The 16,184-nt window shown below is 46.0% G+C and overlaps 1 protein-coding gene across 1 annotated transcript in view; it reads right to left on the reverse strand.

Annotated features, from left to right (window-relative positions):
• The window catches only part of Gdi (GDP dissociation inhibitor), a 52,815-nt gene extending 37,204 nt beyond the window's left edge, over positions 1 to 15,611 (reverse strand). The window contains exons 1-3 of the mRNA XM_084579352.1: positions 15,419 to 15,611; positions 5,370 to 6,043; positions 2,436 to 2,595 (exon numbers count right to left, since the gene is read on the reverse strand). Of these exons, the coding sequence (XP_084435478.1) occupies positions 2,436 to 2,595; positions 5,370 to 6,043; positions 15,419 to 15,463 (879 nt within the window). The 5' untranslated portion in view covers positions 15,464 to 15,611. The remainder of the gene's footprint in view (positions 1 to 2,435; positions 2,596 to 5,369; positions 6,044 to 15,418) is intronic.
• Between the last annotated feature and the right edge of the window lie 573 nt (positions 15,612 to 16,184).

Consider the following 16,184-nt stretch of genomic DNA (forward strand, 5'->3'; position numbering starts at 1 on the left):
CTAGGTGAATGAAAATTGCACCACTTATAGAGATTGATCTCCTCTTTCTAAACATGCTTTTAGTTTTAAAATAGCTTAATGTTTTCATATTCTAAATGCCATGCATAAGTGAAAAACAATGCATGTTTGTGCAGCTGCTGTACACAGCAGCAAGCATGGTAGGGCAGAGCCAACTAGTTCTTCTTGTCCCCAACACTCCACTGAGTGCAAATAAGCAACATAGCAACATTCCCTTGGCATGCAATGTTTTGAGACAATTTTATATCTGGTGCCTTGTTTTTAGTGGCTAGCACCAGATAATTTTTTTAATTTGCATGCCCAAAAATACTGCTGATTGCATTTAAACCTAGATACTTGCATTCTACACATCCTAAAGATTATGCATGCCAAATTTGGTGTTGATTGAACTAAAATAACGACATAAAATATTGTGCACAAAACTCATATTCGGCCCAAAATACGAATTCGAGAAAAATGCGATTTAAAGATACAAAAGCTGTTTATTGCTGTTGTAGCAGCACTATCTGCATGAAAATTGCACACAATGCAGGCCAGGGTATTATGATACAGTGCACAGTTTTAGAATTCACCAGCATCATATGTTGCTCCCACAGTGACATTGTGAGCAGCATTCTCAAGGCGTGCTTTCTTGGCTATTTAGTGATGCTGAGAACTTGCTTCTGTCAGCCACTGCTTTGTAACCACAAGGTGCACATTTTTTGTTATGGCATTAAACTCCTTATGGTGCACTTGTTTCGGCAAACCAAGAACCACACAAAATCGGGAAAGTTGATTGTATCCAGCACCAATAACGAGCGCCGCAACCCCTGCATTGACGTTCACGGCAAAAATCTCCCTCGGGCTGGCTGAAGGGCGTCGTCCACCGGAGCTGCACACCGCGCACGACTACGACACAACGGACGTGGCACACGCTACACTGCTGCAACGCAGCTCTAGAAACGACGAGAGTCCTTTTCACTTCTTGGCCAACTCGCGAACGGAAAGTTAGCAGCGTCCGCGCTCCCGACATGCTGCTCGCTCGCCAGTGCGTTCGCGGCACCGATCTCGCCGATAAAGGCACTCGCCGTACTAGGTCTCCTCAACGCTCGAAGATCCTTATCTTCTTATCCAATGCACTGGTGAAATCGTCTAAGCTGTCACTGAAACTTCAGTGCCCAGCCGGCTTCGAGCTGTCAAAAGTGTCGCCTCCGCCGAGGTTAGGCCTAGCTTCCGCGGACGTCTCCACTGCACGCCGTTTCACTTTGCCGGTGACTTCCCTTGAACGCGTGGTTTGATCGGTACTTTCGACACCGAAAGTCACGTTTCTTCTCGGATTCTATCGCAGCGACGAGCACGAAGATGCATGAAATTTGAAAACACGCCGAAAGAAAACTAGCGGGCAAGCGTGACAGCGAGCTACGCGTCGCATGAAGAGCAGACGAGCTATGGCCGCTTCCCACACTGACAGCCAATGGCGTGGTCGAAATCGCACCACGTGATTTAAATGGCCAGTGAAAATGCTAGGTTTGGGCGGCGAAACTTTTTTTTTTTATTACTTGCTGGGGGTTTGTGAAGCGGCAAAGCCAGCTTTAGGGAGAAAAAGCGTAGGCCTGCCGCCCTGCAAAATTTCAGTGGCGTGCGACGCCGCGATTTGACGCGTCACGCGCTTGAACATGGGTCGTATCTGCCCCTTCTTTAGCCACCTTGCGAGCTTTAACAGACTTTTTAAATGATTTCGCGACTGTTTTCGGCTCTGATTTTTTTATATATTAAAGAGGAAGGATCAGTGTTGCTGAAACAGTCAAAATCACAAAAGTGACTTTTTTACTGAAAATCGCCGTTTTTCGACCCGCGTCTCCCCTTAAGCAGATCACCACCACAAAGGAAACCGGCACGCCTCATTTTCATTTACCAGTGCGCAATCTGCACCCTGCTCCCCCCATAACGAGGGCAATGACTGATTAATTCCATGCAACGACATCACAATGGCAAGCAGAGCTACAAGCTTTGTCCCGGAGTAGTGGCCATGGAAGTGGCAAGAAAAGACTGCAGTGACAAGGCACTCAGTGGCTGACTTGAACACAAATTTCTGTTGTGCCAAAATTATTTCAGCAGGGGTACAGCAGCTGAAGCAAGATATGGAGTAATTTTTGCAGCAGTAAAACCCAAATTTGCAGCACGTAACAAGAAAAAAAGAAAACTATTTCGGATAGATTAGATTAGCCACAGGCAAAATGACAGGGTGCCAACGCAGCAGCTAGTCTGGCTATTTGGTGCATTTCATGCTTATGGCACAGAAACATGCAGCTGTATCAAAACGGCTGAATTCTTGCTGTACCCATTTCACTCCTCAAAATCTAGCTGTTCTTTTTGAGGACAGTTTCTGCAAAGGCAGGCATACAGGAGAGGAGGTGCGTGCAGGGTGTTCAACATACCTTCTCCACTCGGTCAGACACGTAGGAGGGGTCGCAGTAGACCTGCTTGCAGCGTGCAGTCTCATTGCCTGACCGTACACCCACCACTCGGCCATTCTCCATGACTATCTCGTCAATGGGTTTGTCCAGCATGTATGTGCCGCCGTAGATTGCACTCAGCCTGCACAGGTCACAAAGCATCATCACAGTCAGCCCGGAATGCAGGACAGTCCCACCAGCCTCCAACTTCAAATACAGTCAAACCCACTTAAAATATTGAAGTGGAAATATTTTTATAACCGATAATTGTTATAACTGGGTTGTGCCAAAAGGAAAAGTAATGAAAAATTAATTATATTTAATGACAAGAAAGGGGCTCACGACGTTGATTTCTTTGCATGAAACAATTCCTACTGCCAGCTTTGACTGGTTGACAGCATATTTCGTTGACACCTTTCTACAGCTATAGTGCGTAGCTATAATGCAGCACATACCAGAATGAGGGACCACCAGCAAAAATTGTCTGGATTCTATAATCTGTAATGCCTCTTCATAGGATCCCCTTTGTCAATGATGTCGGCACAGATGGCAGCTGATATGATTGCCTCATCGGTCAGCAAGCAAGAATTCGTCTTGACACGGCGCTGTCACCATTACAATGATGACCTCTGCGTCACTGGCATTCCTAACAAAGCAACTCAGTGTTTGACAAAGTTGCATATTGGGCATGTGGCCCAGCGATGCATTGCCACTGGCACCCTGACATGTTTTATATACATAAATTAGAGTAGACAAGAAAAATAATATTCAAGAGGCACCCCAGAAGCAATAATATTGGATTGTTCCACTGTAGAAGACTGGAAAGTGCCTTTCCTCCTTTTTGTCACCGTGGTATGTAAGCATCCCCAGCATGCACAACCTGTCTGCATAGTTACCTACGGTTACCACAATTACAGCCCTGGGTCGGCTCAGCGGTCAGCTCCTAATGCATACGTATGTGCTTTTGCACATGAGTATGCATGTGTTGTAGTGCGTGTTTTAGTCTCTTCAATGGTTGGCTCACATGACCAGATTTAATTGTAACTGATAATGTGGTGTTGCAGCATTGTTATAAGCGGGTTCAACTGTATGTGTATTCTGCATGCCTTCCAAGTAGACGTTCCCTAGACTTCCATAAAGAATCCCTCTCCTCTTGTGCACTCACCTGTTTTTGTTTTGGGCAACTGACACCCAAGAGGCATCAACCGAACACAGCTGCCATACATTTCACCAAGCTTTGTGCTCTCATGGCCAATGCTCTTAAGGGGGTACATGGGTCTTAAAACTAACTTTGTTATTTACTGCCCAAATTTGATGAAACGTCACAGAATTGTTCAATTTTTTCTTCTGATTTCAAATATGCAAACATTTCTTTTTATGACAATTAGTTCTAAAGGTATTAGAGAATTATTTCTTTGTTTGCTCAAACAATAGGGGAAAAAATGCTCATTAGAAATTAATTTTTAATATACAGGTAGATACTATAAAGTGTAAGGAATGCAATGTTGGAAGCACATTTTTTATTTTCCCTTGTAAAACTTTTGTATCTTATCTTGAAATCCTTACACAGTCATGCCTGTGAGAGTGAAGTTCAGTGGGCTGCTAAATCTCTATTATTAGCTATAATTTTAAAACTGCTTCCAACATTGCACTCCTTAACCTTTATAGTATCTATCTGTATATTAAAAATTAATTTCTGGTAAGCATTTTTTCCCTATTGTTTGAGCAGACAATAGAAATAATTATCTAATACTTCAGAACTAATTGCCCTAGAAGAGAAATTTTTGCATATTTGAAATCAGCAGGAAAAATCTGAATTCTGTGAGGTTTCATAAAATTTGGGTAATAAATAACAAAACCAATTTTAAGACCCATGTCCCCCCTTAAAGCAGCACTCCCATGCATGGCCTCGCCCTTTACGACAACACAGTTCAAGGCGTTGGAATGATCAACTTCACGAAGGAATGCTCAACAAGCAGTGAAATTTCACATGAATGTGACAAAACAAGGAGCCAGGAGCATGTGCTCTGAAACCTGCGTTGTAGCATTGCACACAAGACTTGCAGCAATCAGAGCCTTGACCTAATGCGTTAAAACATTGCCCACGAACAATCTACCGCGCCTCCAGAATACCATACCAGGCATCAACTACAACGACGTTAATCCTACAGCGAAAATATCCTTCAATACTTGCAGATTTCAATTTTTTTTTTGTATGTTAAGAGTAAACGCCATGACCTAGATGCAGGTTCTCCATGGTAATTGAAATAATGGTCGAGGAGACCACTTCATAGCAGTTACACAACTCTAGTCTTTCGTGAAAATTCACTAATGCAACAGAGAGCACTGTTCCAAGATTATGCAATTCCTTTTACAGTGAGCAAAGCCAGCATAAGCATAAGCCAAAAAATTGTGCACATATTTGCATTCAGACTCGCTAACCCTAAGCTATGTGGCACATTCGTACAGCTTGGTCGAAGCGGGGCTTTTATACCTATGTTGGGTTGTCTTTCCCACAACGCTTATGAGTTTATGATGAAAAAAAGAAGTGTTTTTTTTTTTGCACTATGTTGCAAAAATCACTATCACACGCAGATGTTCTTACAATACTCAATATGATTAATGTTGTTTCAGACACCTAACCTAGAAAGGTTTGGCCAAGAGTGGCGGCAATTCTGACCCATGGCTGCTGAGCCAACCTGGAACTATTAACCTGGAACTATTGATGCCGCCACCTATACAGCTGGGCAACTTTTTGCAGTCTCTGCATTGAAGGCTATTCAAACATGTTCAGATTAAGGGCACTGCAACGTGAAGGGGAAAACTTCAAGAGACTGCTCGGGGGCCTTAGCGCCAGTTCCATCGGTGCTGCCTGTGATTACATCAGCATTACCAAAGCCACAGAGACGCACCCACCTGGCAAAGCCCTGGGGTAGCTCGCCAAGGCCATAGAGCGGGTAGAGGTAGGGCGACTTGCCGTACCGAGCCAAGGAGTCGCTGTACAACTTGATCCTCCGGATCAACTCCCCACATGGCCTCTGCAGGTAGTCATCGTCTCGGTACAGGGCCAGCGCATGCCCCGTAAAGTCGGCCGTGTCCTTGTCGAGGCCAAACTTTTCGTACAGTTGGGAGGCAGTTGTGGTCTGGTGGTCCACATCCTTCCACGTCTTGGGGTCGTCGAAGGAGTAGTCCTGAACGGCTACCAGGAAGTTGCGGAAGCGCCGCTTCTCAAACATCCCCATCAGGCTAGACGCCAAGGCCTCCTTCTCGTCTGCGGGCACCTTGTGAATCTTGCCCGCCTTGTACACATAGCTGCCCTCAACAGACTTGAACTCCAGGTAGCGCGTCACCCCCGTGTGGATCAGCAGCTTGACCAGCTGCCCATTGGCCATGAGGAACTTGGGGACGAGGTCCACGTTCCAGTCACGTGAGCGCCCATACTCGTCCAGCTGGCTGGCCGGCAGGTTGAACTTGGTGAACAGCTCCTCCAGGGGTGTGATGGAAGCAGACTCCCCCCCATAGTACTTGTTGCGGTCCATGTGCAACACCTTCTTGCCACTCACAGACAGCATGCCGCTGAGGATGCATTCCTGCACATGCCACCAAGGCCCCATTTTAGCAACAAATGCCTGCCAATGCTGTGTGCACAAAATGAACAAATGCAAGACGCTGCAAATCAGCTACATAAGTATAATGTGCTTTCCATCTGCAAGAGGTGTTTGGAGCCTTGCGGCTATCAGTAATGAGTCAACCTCAGAAAATCAGTCACTACACCTTCAAGCAGTGCTGCTTCATTCGCATTCACCATCACAAGACTTCATAAATCTGGTTATTGCAGGTGCACGGGTGCACAAATGCAAGCAGCTGAACAGTGAGATGTATTTTACAAGACTGACATGTTGCCAAAGACGAAAAACTGCCCCATCCTGTGCCAAAATTAGTTGGTTATATGGGAGTTTTACAGCGCTTAAGCGACTGCAGCTAACATGTGCCAAATTACGTTAATAAAACAATCTTGACATAAGCATGCTTTCTATTCTGCTAAGGATGTAACAGCTAGAACAGACACTGAAAGTACCCTTGAATTTGCACCAACAAATCTTCCAGACTCTTCATATTTATCTAAAAAACACTTCAAAGTGCATCCTCACCAGAAATGCATACGATAGATTGTATAATTTCCATGCATCTCAATCCACCTAAAGGTTACTTCAGTCAGCTGCAGTCAATTTTAACCTCAGTGCCTCTGCGCCCTCTCGTTACCTTTGCATGCTAAAAGGCTGGTGCTTCTCAGCCAACCCATCCCTCCACTGCCGAATTGCCGACAGCCACAATTCACTGAACATCACAAAGGCATGCGCGAAAATTACACTGCCTGCGCTGCTGCCAATGCCCTCTCAAAGCATCTTTCACGGCCCCACTCTGGCTGCAGAAGCGATCACAGAGCCACGACGACCAAACTGAGAGGCACTGCATGCCACAACTCCTACATTTTTAGACTTCCAAGCTGCCTGAAGAGCCTACAAGAGTGGCCATGTACTGCACGCAGATCATGTTCTGGGCAACCATCTCCAAAATGACCATGTCATAACCCCAGGACATGCAAGCCTCCATTTCAAAATTGGGGCCAACACCCTAGTACGAGAATATACCTAGCGAGCACCACACACAGACCTTTACACCCTCTCACCCATCTAGAGATCCTCCGGCTTAATCTGTCTCTCTACCCCACACCAGAATAGCAGAGTACTATCCTTGACAGGCTCCTACCACCTCAAATACATCCAAACAATCATTTTCAGCAATCACCACCACCTAGACCACAGACTAATATTCATCGTGTAATTATATTCCCCCATTCACACACATTGCACTAGATGTGCACAGATAAACCCAATCAATTAAACCTGCCTAACATGACCCCGGAGCAGTGGGAGTTGATACTGGTACCTCTGAGACCAGCAGGAGGCACTAGTCCCCATCGCATTGGGGGAAGGTATAGGAGCAGCTCAGGGTGCAGTAAAGCCATTTTGGAACAGCTTTGGAGCAGTAAAATGAGTTTTGGAAAATACTGGGCATGGTCTTACTGAATGGTTTCAGATTGAGAAAGGACTGAGACAAGGCTGCATACCGTCGACCTGCCTATTTAACCTATATGCCGAGTGCATCATGAGGAAGGCTGGTCTGAACGAGTCTTCAGCTGGAGTGAAGATTGCTGGGAAACGTACCAACAACCTTAGATATGCGGATGATACCACTTTAATGGCAGAAAGTGAAGTGGAACTCAAGAGACTTCTGATGCACGTACAAGAAGAGAGTGAGAAGTTTGGGCTTAAACTGAACATTAAAAAGACAAAGATCATGGCGTCTTGCCCTATCAAGTCCTGGAGCATCAAGGAACAAGAAGTGGAAGCTGTGACAGATTTTCTCTTCTTGGGCTCCAAGATTACCCCGCTAGGAGACTGCAGCCATGAAATTAGGTGACGCCTGCTTCTGGGAAAGAGAGCCATGGCTAGCCTTGAGTGCCTAGTAAAGAGCAGAGACATTACACTGCCAACCAAGATCCCTATAACTCGTGCTATGGTCTTTCCAGTTGTGATGTATGGATGCAAGAGTTGGACTGTGAAGAAGGCTGACCGCCGAAGAATTGACGCGTTTGAATTGTGGTGCTGGCGGAGACTTGAGAGTTCCTTGGACGGCCAGAAGATCAAATCAGTCGATATTGTCGACCATAAACCCTGACTGCTCAATGGAGGGTCAAATTCTAACGTTAAAGCTCAGCTACTTTGGTCATCTGATGAGAAGAGAGGAGTCGCTGGAGAAAGATTTGATGTTGGGAAAGGTTGAGGGTCACCGGAGAAGGGGTAGGCAGAGAACGCGATGGTTAGATGGCACCCTCGAGGCACTGCAGATGAAGTTATGTGATGTTAGGAAGATAGTGAGAGACCGGAAAGAGTGGCGTGATATGGTTCATAGGGTCACGAAGAGTCGGACACGACTGAACTGAACTGAATTTTGTAATAGAACATCTTTCTAGGCCAAACGCTTTTAATAAGTGCAATTTTCTCTTCCTGACATATAAAGAAATCCAATCTGACTCCAATGTTTTTCTTTTCAAAGTGCTAACTGTGCAAGCATCTCCAACAAGGAAAAACAAAAGCACATACATGTACAGATGCTTAATATATCACAGCTGACCTGAGCAACAATTTGGAACACCACTAGCAGACAAAATGCTGTTTTCTACACTTCACATCTGAAAATCATGTCGAATTAAAAGCTGTTGACCACTTGATAGATTCAAACGAGGAGTTTACCAAAGTACTTTGATGCACTCAAGCACCACCACTAGATTAAAGTTCGCATCTTTGTCAACCCCGACAGGGTGGCCAGTGATTGGGGCGCTAGACTACTGTTCCCAAGAATGCAGGATCTAATCCCGGCATCGGCAGCCACTAGAAGCCGCCATTGAAAAGCGCCTGTGTGCTGTGCGATGTCAGTGCACATTAAAGAAACCCAGGTGGTTGAAATTTCCGGAGTCATCCACTACAGCATCCCTTGTAGCTTGAGTCACTTTGGGACAATAAACCCCACAAACCAAACCAAACACATCCTTGTTCCTGTGCTTGTGTCGATAAATTCCTGAGCACTGGTCTATGCTGCCTGCAGGGAGGATTGACAGCACTCAAGGGTAGCCTCTTCCCTTCAGATCATTTACTTCGTAACCTTATGCCAGTGGCTCACGTTGTTGCTTCAGCTATGCTGAGGCTACCTTAAGTTCAACATGTTAACGATATGCCGTGTGGCTTTCCAACACTCTTGAGAACATTTATAGCAACTTGCACCCTCGTGGCATCACCCTATAATGCTTCCAAGTATGCTTGTGCCTTATGCAAATTTGGCACATTTGTTCTTAACAAAGTGACTCCATATTGAACTATGTGTTTATTTCCACAGCAGAATCATTAGAACTTGTGTAGTTCATTGCAGACAGAAAAGTTTCCTAGGTCCACTGAGCAGTAAAACCAGGTTCTGCTAAATTTTATGGCATAGCATTAAAGGGCCACTGTCCAGGGAAGACCCTTTTAAGCAAAGGAGCCCAGTATTTCGATCAGGAACCGGAGATAGTCTGTGCAAACTGCTACAGTGACACGCGCACCGCAAAGCATCGAAAATACAATTCAAAGCTCTCTCATGCTCTCCTCCGGGAAGCCAGCTTCCCCGTTTCCTGCGCTGGCCCGACGAGCCACAGTAATGACGTACGTATCGCGAACGACGTCCATTGGCCCGTCTCGCTGACCGACGGGAGAAGGATGGGTGTCTACCGCTTGCTGCGCGCTTTTCCCTCGCCACGGCCAGACTGAATCCAGCGGCGCGCAATCCCTCGGCCGTTTTTTTTTCTTCTTTTTTTCCCCTCGCGGAGTGCCACGCCCCACCTCCCGCCAAACGCGGAGGAGGAAGGGGAATTTGTCTTGCGGAGGCTAGACGACCTCGGGCAGGAGAGTGAAAGACCTTTGCGAGGGAACGGAAGGAGAGAAGCATGACAGAATCGGGTGATTGCGGTGGCTGTAACTGCGTTATTAGTTACTCTTTTCAAAAGCATTTTGCGGCCTTGCGTTCTAGGGGTGAAGTCTCACAGTCAACGGGGAAGAAAGTATTTTCGACCGGAGGGTGGACAGTGGGTCTTTAAGGTTTGGAGCAGAACTTACCCCCCTGTAGGAGTGATGGGCTGCAGACACCTCCTACAACAAACTTGTCTCCTTTCTTGCAATAAAAGTAGGGGTATTTTTTCCCTTTTCTTATGGGCGACGATTGCTTAGGTGGAGAAGCGGCTACTTTGCCACGACAACAAGCGTGAGCTCCAAAAGGAGGCACCTAATTTCCACTTTCTAACCAACACTCATAAGCTCATGACACTGAGGAGTGCAAGTATGAAATGCTGCTGCAAAAGGCTTATAAAAAATTATTCAAGTTATACTGTTCAAGAAAAAATTCTCCAGAAAATCTAGACACAGCAATGTGACCAAAAGCAAAAGCAAAAAGGAAAAAATTACGGAAAGCCACGATTCTACTCTTTCCTTCCATATTGTAGAATATGCGTGTACGTAAGAGAACCCCCTCTTTAATGAGATACAGCTTCTAACAGACAATGTTTGAAAAAAGCTGAAAAAAATTTAAGACAACCAAAAATTCATAAAAGCAGGAGAATAAAACTCCAGAACATTTGTTTTTGCATTAATATGTTGGTAGTATGAGTACTGAAAGTGCCAGAAGTCCATTCAAACTAGCAGGTAAGCAAAATAAATTGCTTGCGCTTTGTACAGTGCCAAGGTGGACCCCAGGCCGCCCAGCGCAAATATGTGGCATGAAATTGCTAACGTGACTGGTACCTTCAAAAACGCACAGAGAGCAATGGACTTAATTTTGTAATAGCCGAATTGAACGTGCCAAATGGGTGCCTGTTGGCAGTTCAAAGCTGAGTGGAGCAATCACATCAGCCCGCTAAGAGTAACGAATATTATCTTGCACAAAGCTGTTGCCTGAATGCACAAGTTCTACTGTCAATGCTGAAAAATTACGAGAAGACTGCTGCTCAATGTGCTGACAGATGCTGAAGGAATATTTAAAATTACACCCTCCTATGGGTGATGGAAAAGCCCAACTCCAAAATAGAAGTAGTCCTTTTGCAATGTAATGAATGGTGCTTTTTTGCAAAAGCCGCCCAGTATGCTCTTACTGTAGAATTTCACCACTGCTCAAACTGAAAAATCTGAATAGCCATTGTAAGGAATCGGTTAAAAGGCCCAAAATGTGTGCTTCATAGGTCATTACGTGTAATTAGAACAGACAATAGAGGTGTAAATTAGACTGTGAAGACAGTGCTAAGGCCCAAAAGGCTACACCAGGACTAGACGGTAATTTCATAATCATCTGGGAGGCTAGACATATGTTCTGAACAACAAGGGTTAGTTCCTTTAATAAATTTCTTTGCCTTTCCACAGCATACTTAGGCGCCAGAATATAATGCCAAGCCTTTTTTGTTGTATCCCCAAGTTTCTGCCTATGAGAGTGCTAGTAACATGCAACAAAACTTTCTGAGTGAGCTGCTGTCCCAAACCTGATGTTTGGTTTGGTTTGTGGGGGTTTAACATCCCAAAGCGACTCAGGCTATGAGACGTCGTAGCGGAGGACTCCGGAAATTTCGACCACCTGGGGTTCTTCAATGTGCACTGACATCGCACAGCACACGGGCACCTAGCTTTTCGTCTCCATCGAAAAGCGGCCGCCGAGGCCGGGATTTGATCCCGCATCCTTGGGCACAGTAGTCAAGCGCCGTAACCACTGCGCCACTTCGGCGGGGTCAAACCTGATGTGTCTGCACCTAAAGCACTACAACCCATTACCTGCCAGAATCAGTTCCAGGTACTTAACACTTTCACAATATGTTAAGCTGCTTACTTCCCAGACCGTTCAACACAGATCAGCTATTGTAAACAAAGTGGAAGTTGCACAAACTATCCAAAGGACAATACAAACACCACCTTGCTTATAACAGCTCTGTGTCTCTAGTGAGACAGATGGTGCTGTCCCGCAGTATCTCTGCACCCGACTGGGATCGCTGCACAAAATGCACTGTTCCTATGGGCTCCACTTATGCCATTTGGGGCACCATTTTTATCCTACCTGGGTATATTCAGACAGACAACACGAGTATGTCAGGCACTCCTTCCAAACACAAGCCTTCTGGTGGCTCTAATCATGATCGCAATTGGCTCATCTAACAGCATCAACCACAGGCCACTATCATTTGGGACACCACACCTCTCAAGGGTGAGCACCAGGTTAAATTATCCCACAAGTGGTATCCTTCGAGTCATGAGGGAGTGTGCATACAGGGCTGTCAGATTTCCAAATGCAAAATCTCCCCTGTTCTACTGTGAGCCTGCAGTAAATTTACAGTGCTATTCCCCCAGGCATCACTTGCAATGCTTCTCTTCTCGAGTCACAACCACAATCAGTATTTTCTTGGTGGTACTGCTTTCATTATTAGTGCCAGAATTATCTTGTTTGCCACAAAAATTAATTATGCCACCTGGCAACACTAGCTGGCAATGTCGAATTCCTTTGTTTCTCAAATAACTACATACAATAACAAAAAAAGATACAGCAGAGCAGCTAACACAATCTAAACTTCAAGAGAAACACATTTACGAAAATGATAAATTGAATACCCAAACTTACGGCTAATCATAAAGCCATGGTAGAAACTACAGTGTGAGCTTTCGGTCAAAAATGCAACTACAGTATTCTGGAAATAAAATCCTTCATGACTGAACAAATCTGCAATTCTTGTGCACTTTTGTAAAGACCAAATCACAATATGGTGCACACTTATGAAATATTTAGTTTTTTGCAGTGCCCCAGAATACCACTCATTTGCAGACAGGCATAAGGTGAGACAGTTTATTTTCTATTTTGGGTGTACCACTACGGTGTTTGTTTATGCCCATCATGATGGGCACACTGCTTGACACGCAACAGGTGCACCATGCGCAGGCTGAGAACACTTATCGCAGATTTCGTGCAATGACATTGATTCTGTGATACGTAACAGGTGCGTCGGGTTCTGACCTGGGGGTCCTGAAGGGTTCGATTCCCATCTCAATCTCTTAAAAGGAGCTGCTTGAGTTGGCAGCTCCTGCCAGCTCAATTATGTCTTGGGCTCTCATGATATCTCACAACCTGCAAAACTACCAGTACCTTCCCAGGCCCCTGTCAACTACTAGTTGCCATGGGTATGCTCGAAACTTTTCCGTAGAAGAATGGGGCCTCTAATGATTTCACGTTTAAACCGTTAATGAAGTGCATTCTCTTCTCTTGTTTTGTTCAATACTCTTCAAGTAGCATTTGCCTTATCACCTCATTTTGATAGTTATAATTTCACCCAACTATGGCACTTAAGATTTCGTGATGTCCTAGGAGTCCTTACATTTTTTAATCTTTTATTTTGCTGGCGAAGCATAGGGCTCTGGATTAATTTAGACCACCTGGGTTATCTTTCACATCCACTGTATTTGAACAGTACATAGGCACATTTCATGCCTTGCATCCATTCAAATGCGGCAGCATTTCAATGTAGAAAAGCCACTCAGGTCCCACATCTTTCCTTTCAGCAAATTCTGCCAACTGCACCCCAATCACTATTCTCTGAGCCTATGCCATAATAGAGTTTCATTCCACCCTACCAAACATATTAGTCTTGGCACTTTCATCTCACAGTGTGTCCATATGATGCCTTTGTAAATTTTGTGCGTTTTTAACCCATCTCTTCCTGTTCTACCTCGTTTTGACTTTTTAGCTACCACAGAGGTGTTTAATAGGAAGTTAGCAATATGTAGTGGCTTTGCTGCCCCACCTGCCACATACTGCATTTATTCCACTTCTGAGGAGCCCTTCTGAATGAAGGGCCAAGGATTAGAAAGCATCACCAAGACACTGACACTCAAAGCGGCAAGAGAATCGTTTGAGGCTTTCCTAAGAAACATGAAATGCACAGGGTGGGGAATAAATTGCAATTCAGTACACAATAAAAAAACTACAGCTGCCACAAAAGATGCAAATGACCTGCCAAAGATCTGGGATAAGGCTGGTGAGACCAGCTGCTACATCTACAGTAATCTTGCACTGCTTTTTGTCTTGTAATTAGCACAAAAACAATTATCAGTGCACATCAAAAACAAACTTGCTTAAGTCGCAGCTTTATTTAAACTCAGACCAAGTGCTGTAACTAGCAGCTGTTTTCCCTGTTTAGCAGCATGAGCAGTGCCTCAGTAAAACAACCTCTGCCGTCACCACAGAGGGTACGTTTCGGACCTCACTACAAGCAAAGTATACGCCGCCAAACAATTCAGAAGGCGCAGCCATAGATAAGTGTAAACACAATACTATTTTCACTAAGACCTTGTTGGAATTCACCCATGAGCTTTAATACATCATCATCGACATTGTTTTCCGGGCAAACGCAGGTGTCGGCAAGCAATTGCAACGCAAACAGGGTGACAACGGCAGGCCGTGATTCACTGCGTGTGGCACCTCCAGCCAGGCGGCGACAAAGGCTCGCCAAGGAGACCCGGAAAACCGCTGCAATGCTTGGCCGACCTAATGGCACCGACCTCGTCGGGAGAGCACAAAAAAATAAAAAGACCGCGTCTCCAGAAACCGTTGTCGACCCGTTTCGCAAGCCACCTCGCGAGATCGACAAGCAACCACTCTCGTACTCCTTGTTTGTTTTTTCGAAGGCGGGCCTCCCGACTGGCGGCGGTCAACGTGCGAGCAGCACGGCAACGCCGAGAGCGGCGCATGCACGAACACGTCGTTGGGTGGCGGCGACCGCTTTGCCGAACCGCCCCGTACTCGAGGCCGGTCGATCGCGTGCCGGCGAGGCCCCATATCCGTGCCTTCTGTCAAGAAAGGGTCAGGCGGCGTGCCGAACACTGCGCTCAGCTGACAGCTAGGGCCGGGGCCAGAGAAACATCGGGCTACACAAATGGGTTAGGCCTACATGGCCAGACCCTGGCTGGGCCGCAGCTGTCTGCTATCCGCGTAGACTCGAACCCGCACGGACGGGCGCACAGTAACACAGCACTCGCGACACCCAGAATGTCGGTCAAGCTACGTGGAGCTAGTGCGGCCCGACAAGTAGTATGTTGCGAGGCGCCAGATCGGGCCTGTCAAACAGGCAACAGCAACACTACTTGTGTAGGCGGTTTGTCCAGCCTGCAGATAAGCGCGAAACTTAGACAATTCACTGCAGTGTCGCATAGCCAGCGCGGCCAGTGCATACATTCGGCGGCGAGCTCTGACAAACTGAGCTGCTGTAAGCCGGCTAGGCCTAACGAGCGAAGCCGGCGACTTGGAGACACGAAAACACCCCACCCACCGAGGCTGCCGCAAACGGCGCTCACCTTGAGCCCGGTGCCTAGCACGATGGCGTCGTACTCTTCATCCATGGCTGTTACTCAGGGCCGGCAGCAGGCGCTGGATGAACGGTGAAATAAAATTAACCGAGCACTCAACTAACCGAACAGCAGGCCCTCAGACGCGACGAGGGAGGTGGGAGACGGCTGTTCGAACCGAATAACAGCTGCGCCGAGTCATTCCTCCGCGCGTGTGAAGAAAGTAGTTCGCGCACTCTGTTTGTTTTGCGGGCCATTACTTGTCGAAGAACCCAGTACGCAGACACACTGCGAAATGTTTCTACTCCACGTTACCACAGCAAGAAGTAAGTGCTCATGAAAAGATTAGTTTTATATATCACATTTCCTACGGGACAGCTGTGCACGTTGTAGCGCTGCGCCGCAACATAAGGCGTCGCGTCATATGTTTTTATTACTTCGACAACTCAACAAAACAAAAAAACAAGAAAGAAATGCGGCTAAAGATGGTCACTGTTTGATATTCGATCACCAAAATAATGCACTTATGAACGCGCTGCACAATTTACTGCGAGTAGAAAAGCTCTTAACAAGCTTCATTTCAAAGAGCGCATAATAAATACACAACACTCAGCGCATATGGAAAGAGTTTGGCAGCTCGCTCGCCCATGTACAGCCGTTTGACGAGAAACTTATTGGTGAAATTTTGGTTAAAATACGACTAGCCTGGAGTGTCAAAAGTCTTCCCGAAAGCTTGATTTTGTCAAGATAACAACAATTGGTTTTGGCAATGAGC

Source organism: Amblyomma maculatum, chromosome 9 (genome assembly GCF_055883805.1).
Source record: "Amblyomma maculatum isolate TAMU_Amacu chromosome 9, ASM5588380v1, whole genome shotgun sequence".
Classification (NCBI taxonomy): domain Eukaryota; kingdom Metazoa; phylum Arthropoda; class Arachnida; order Ixodida; family Ixodidae; genus Amblyomma; species Amblyomma maculatum.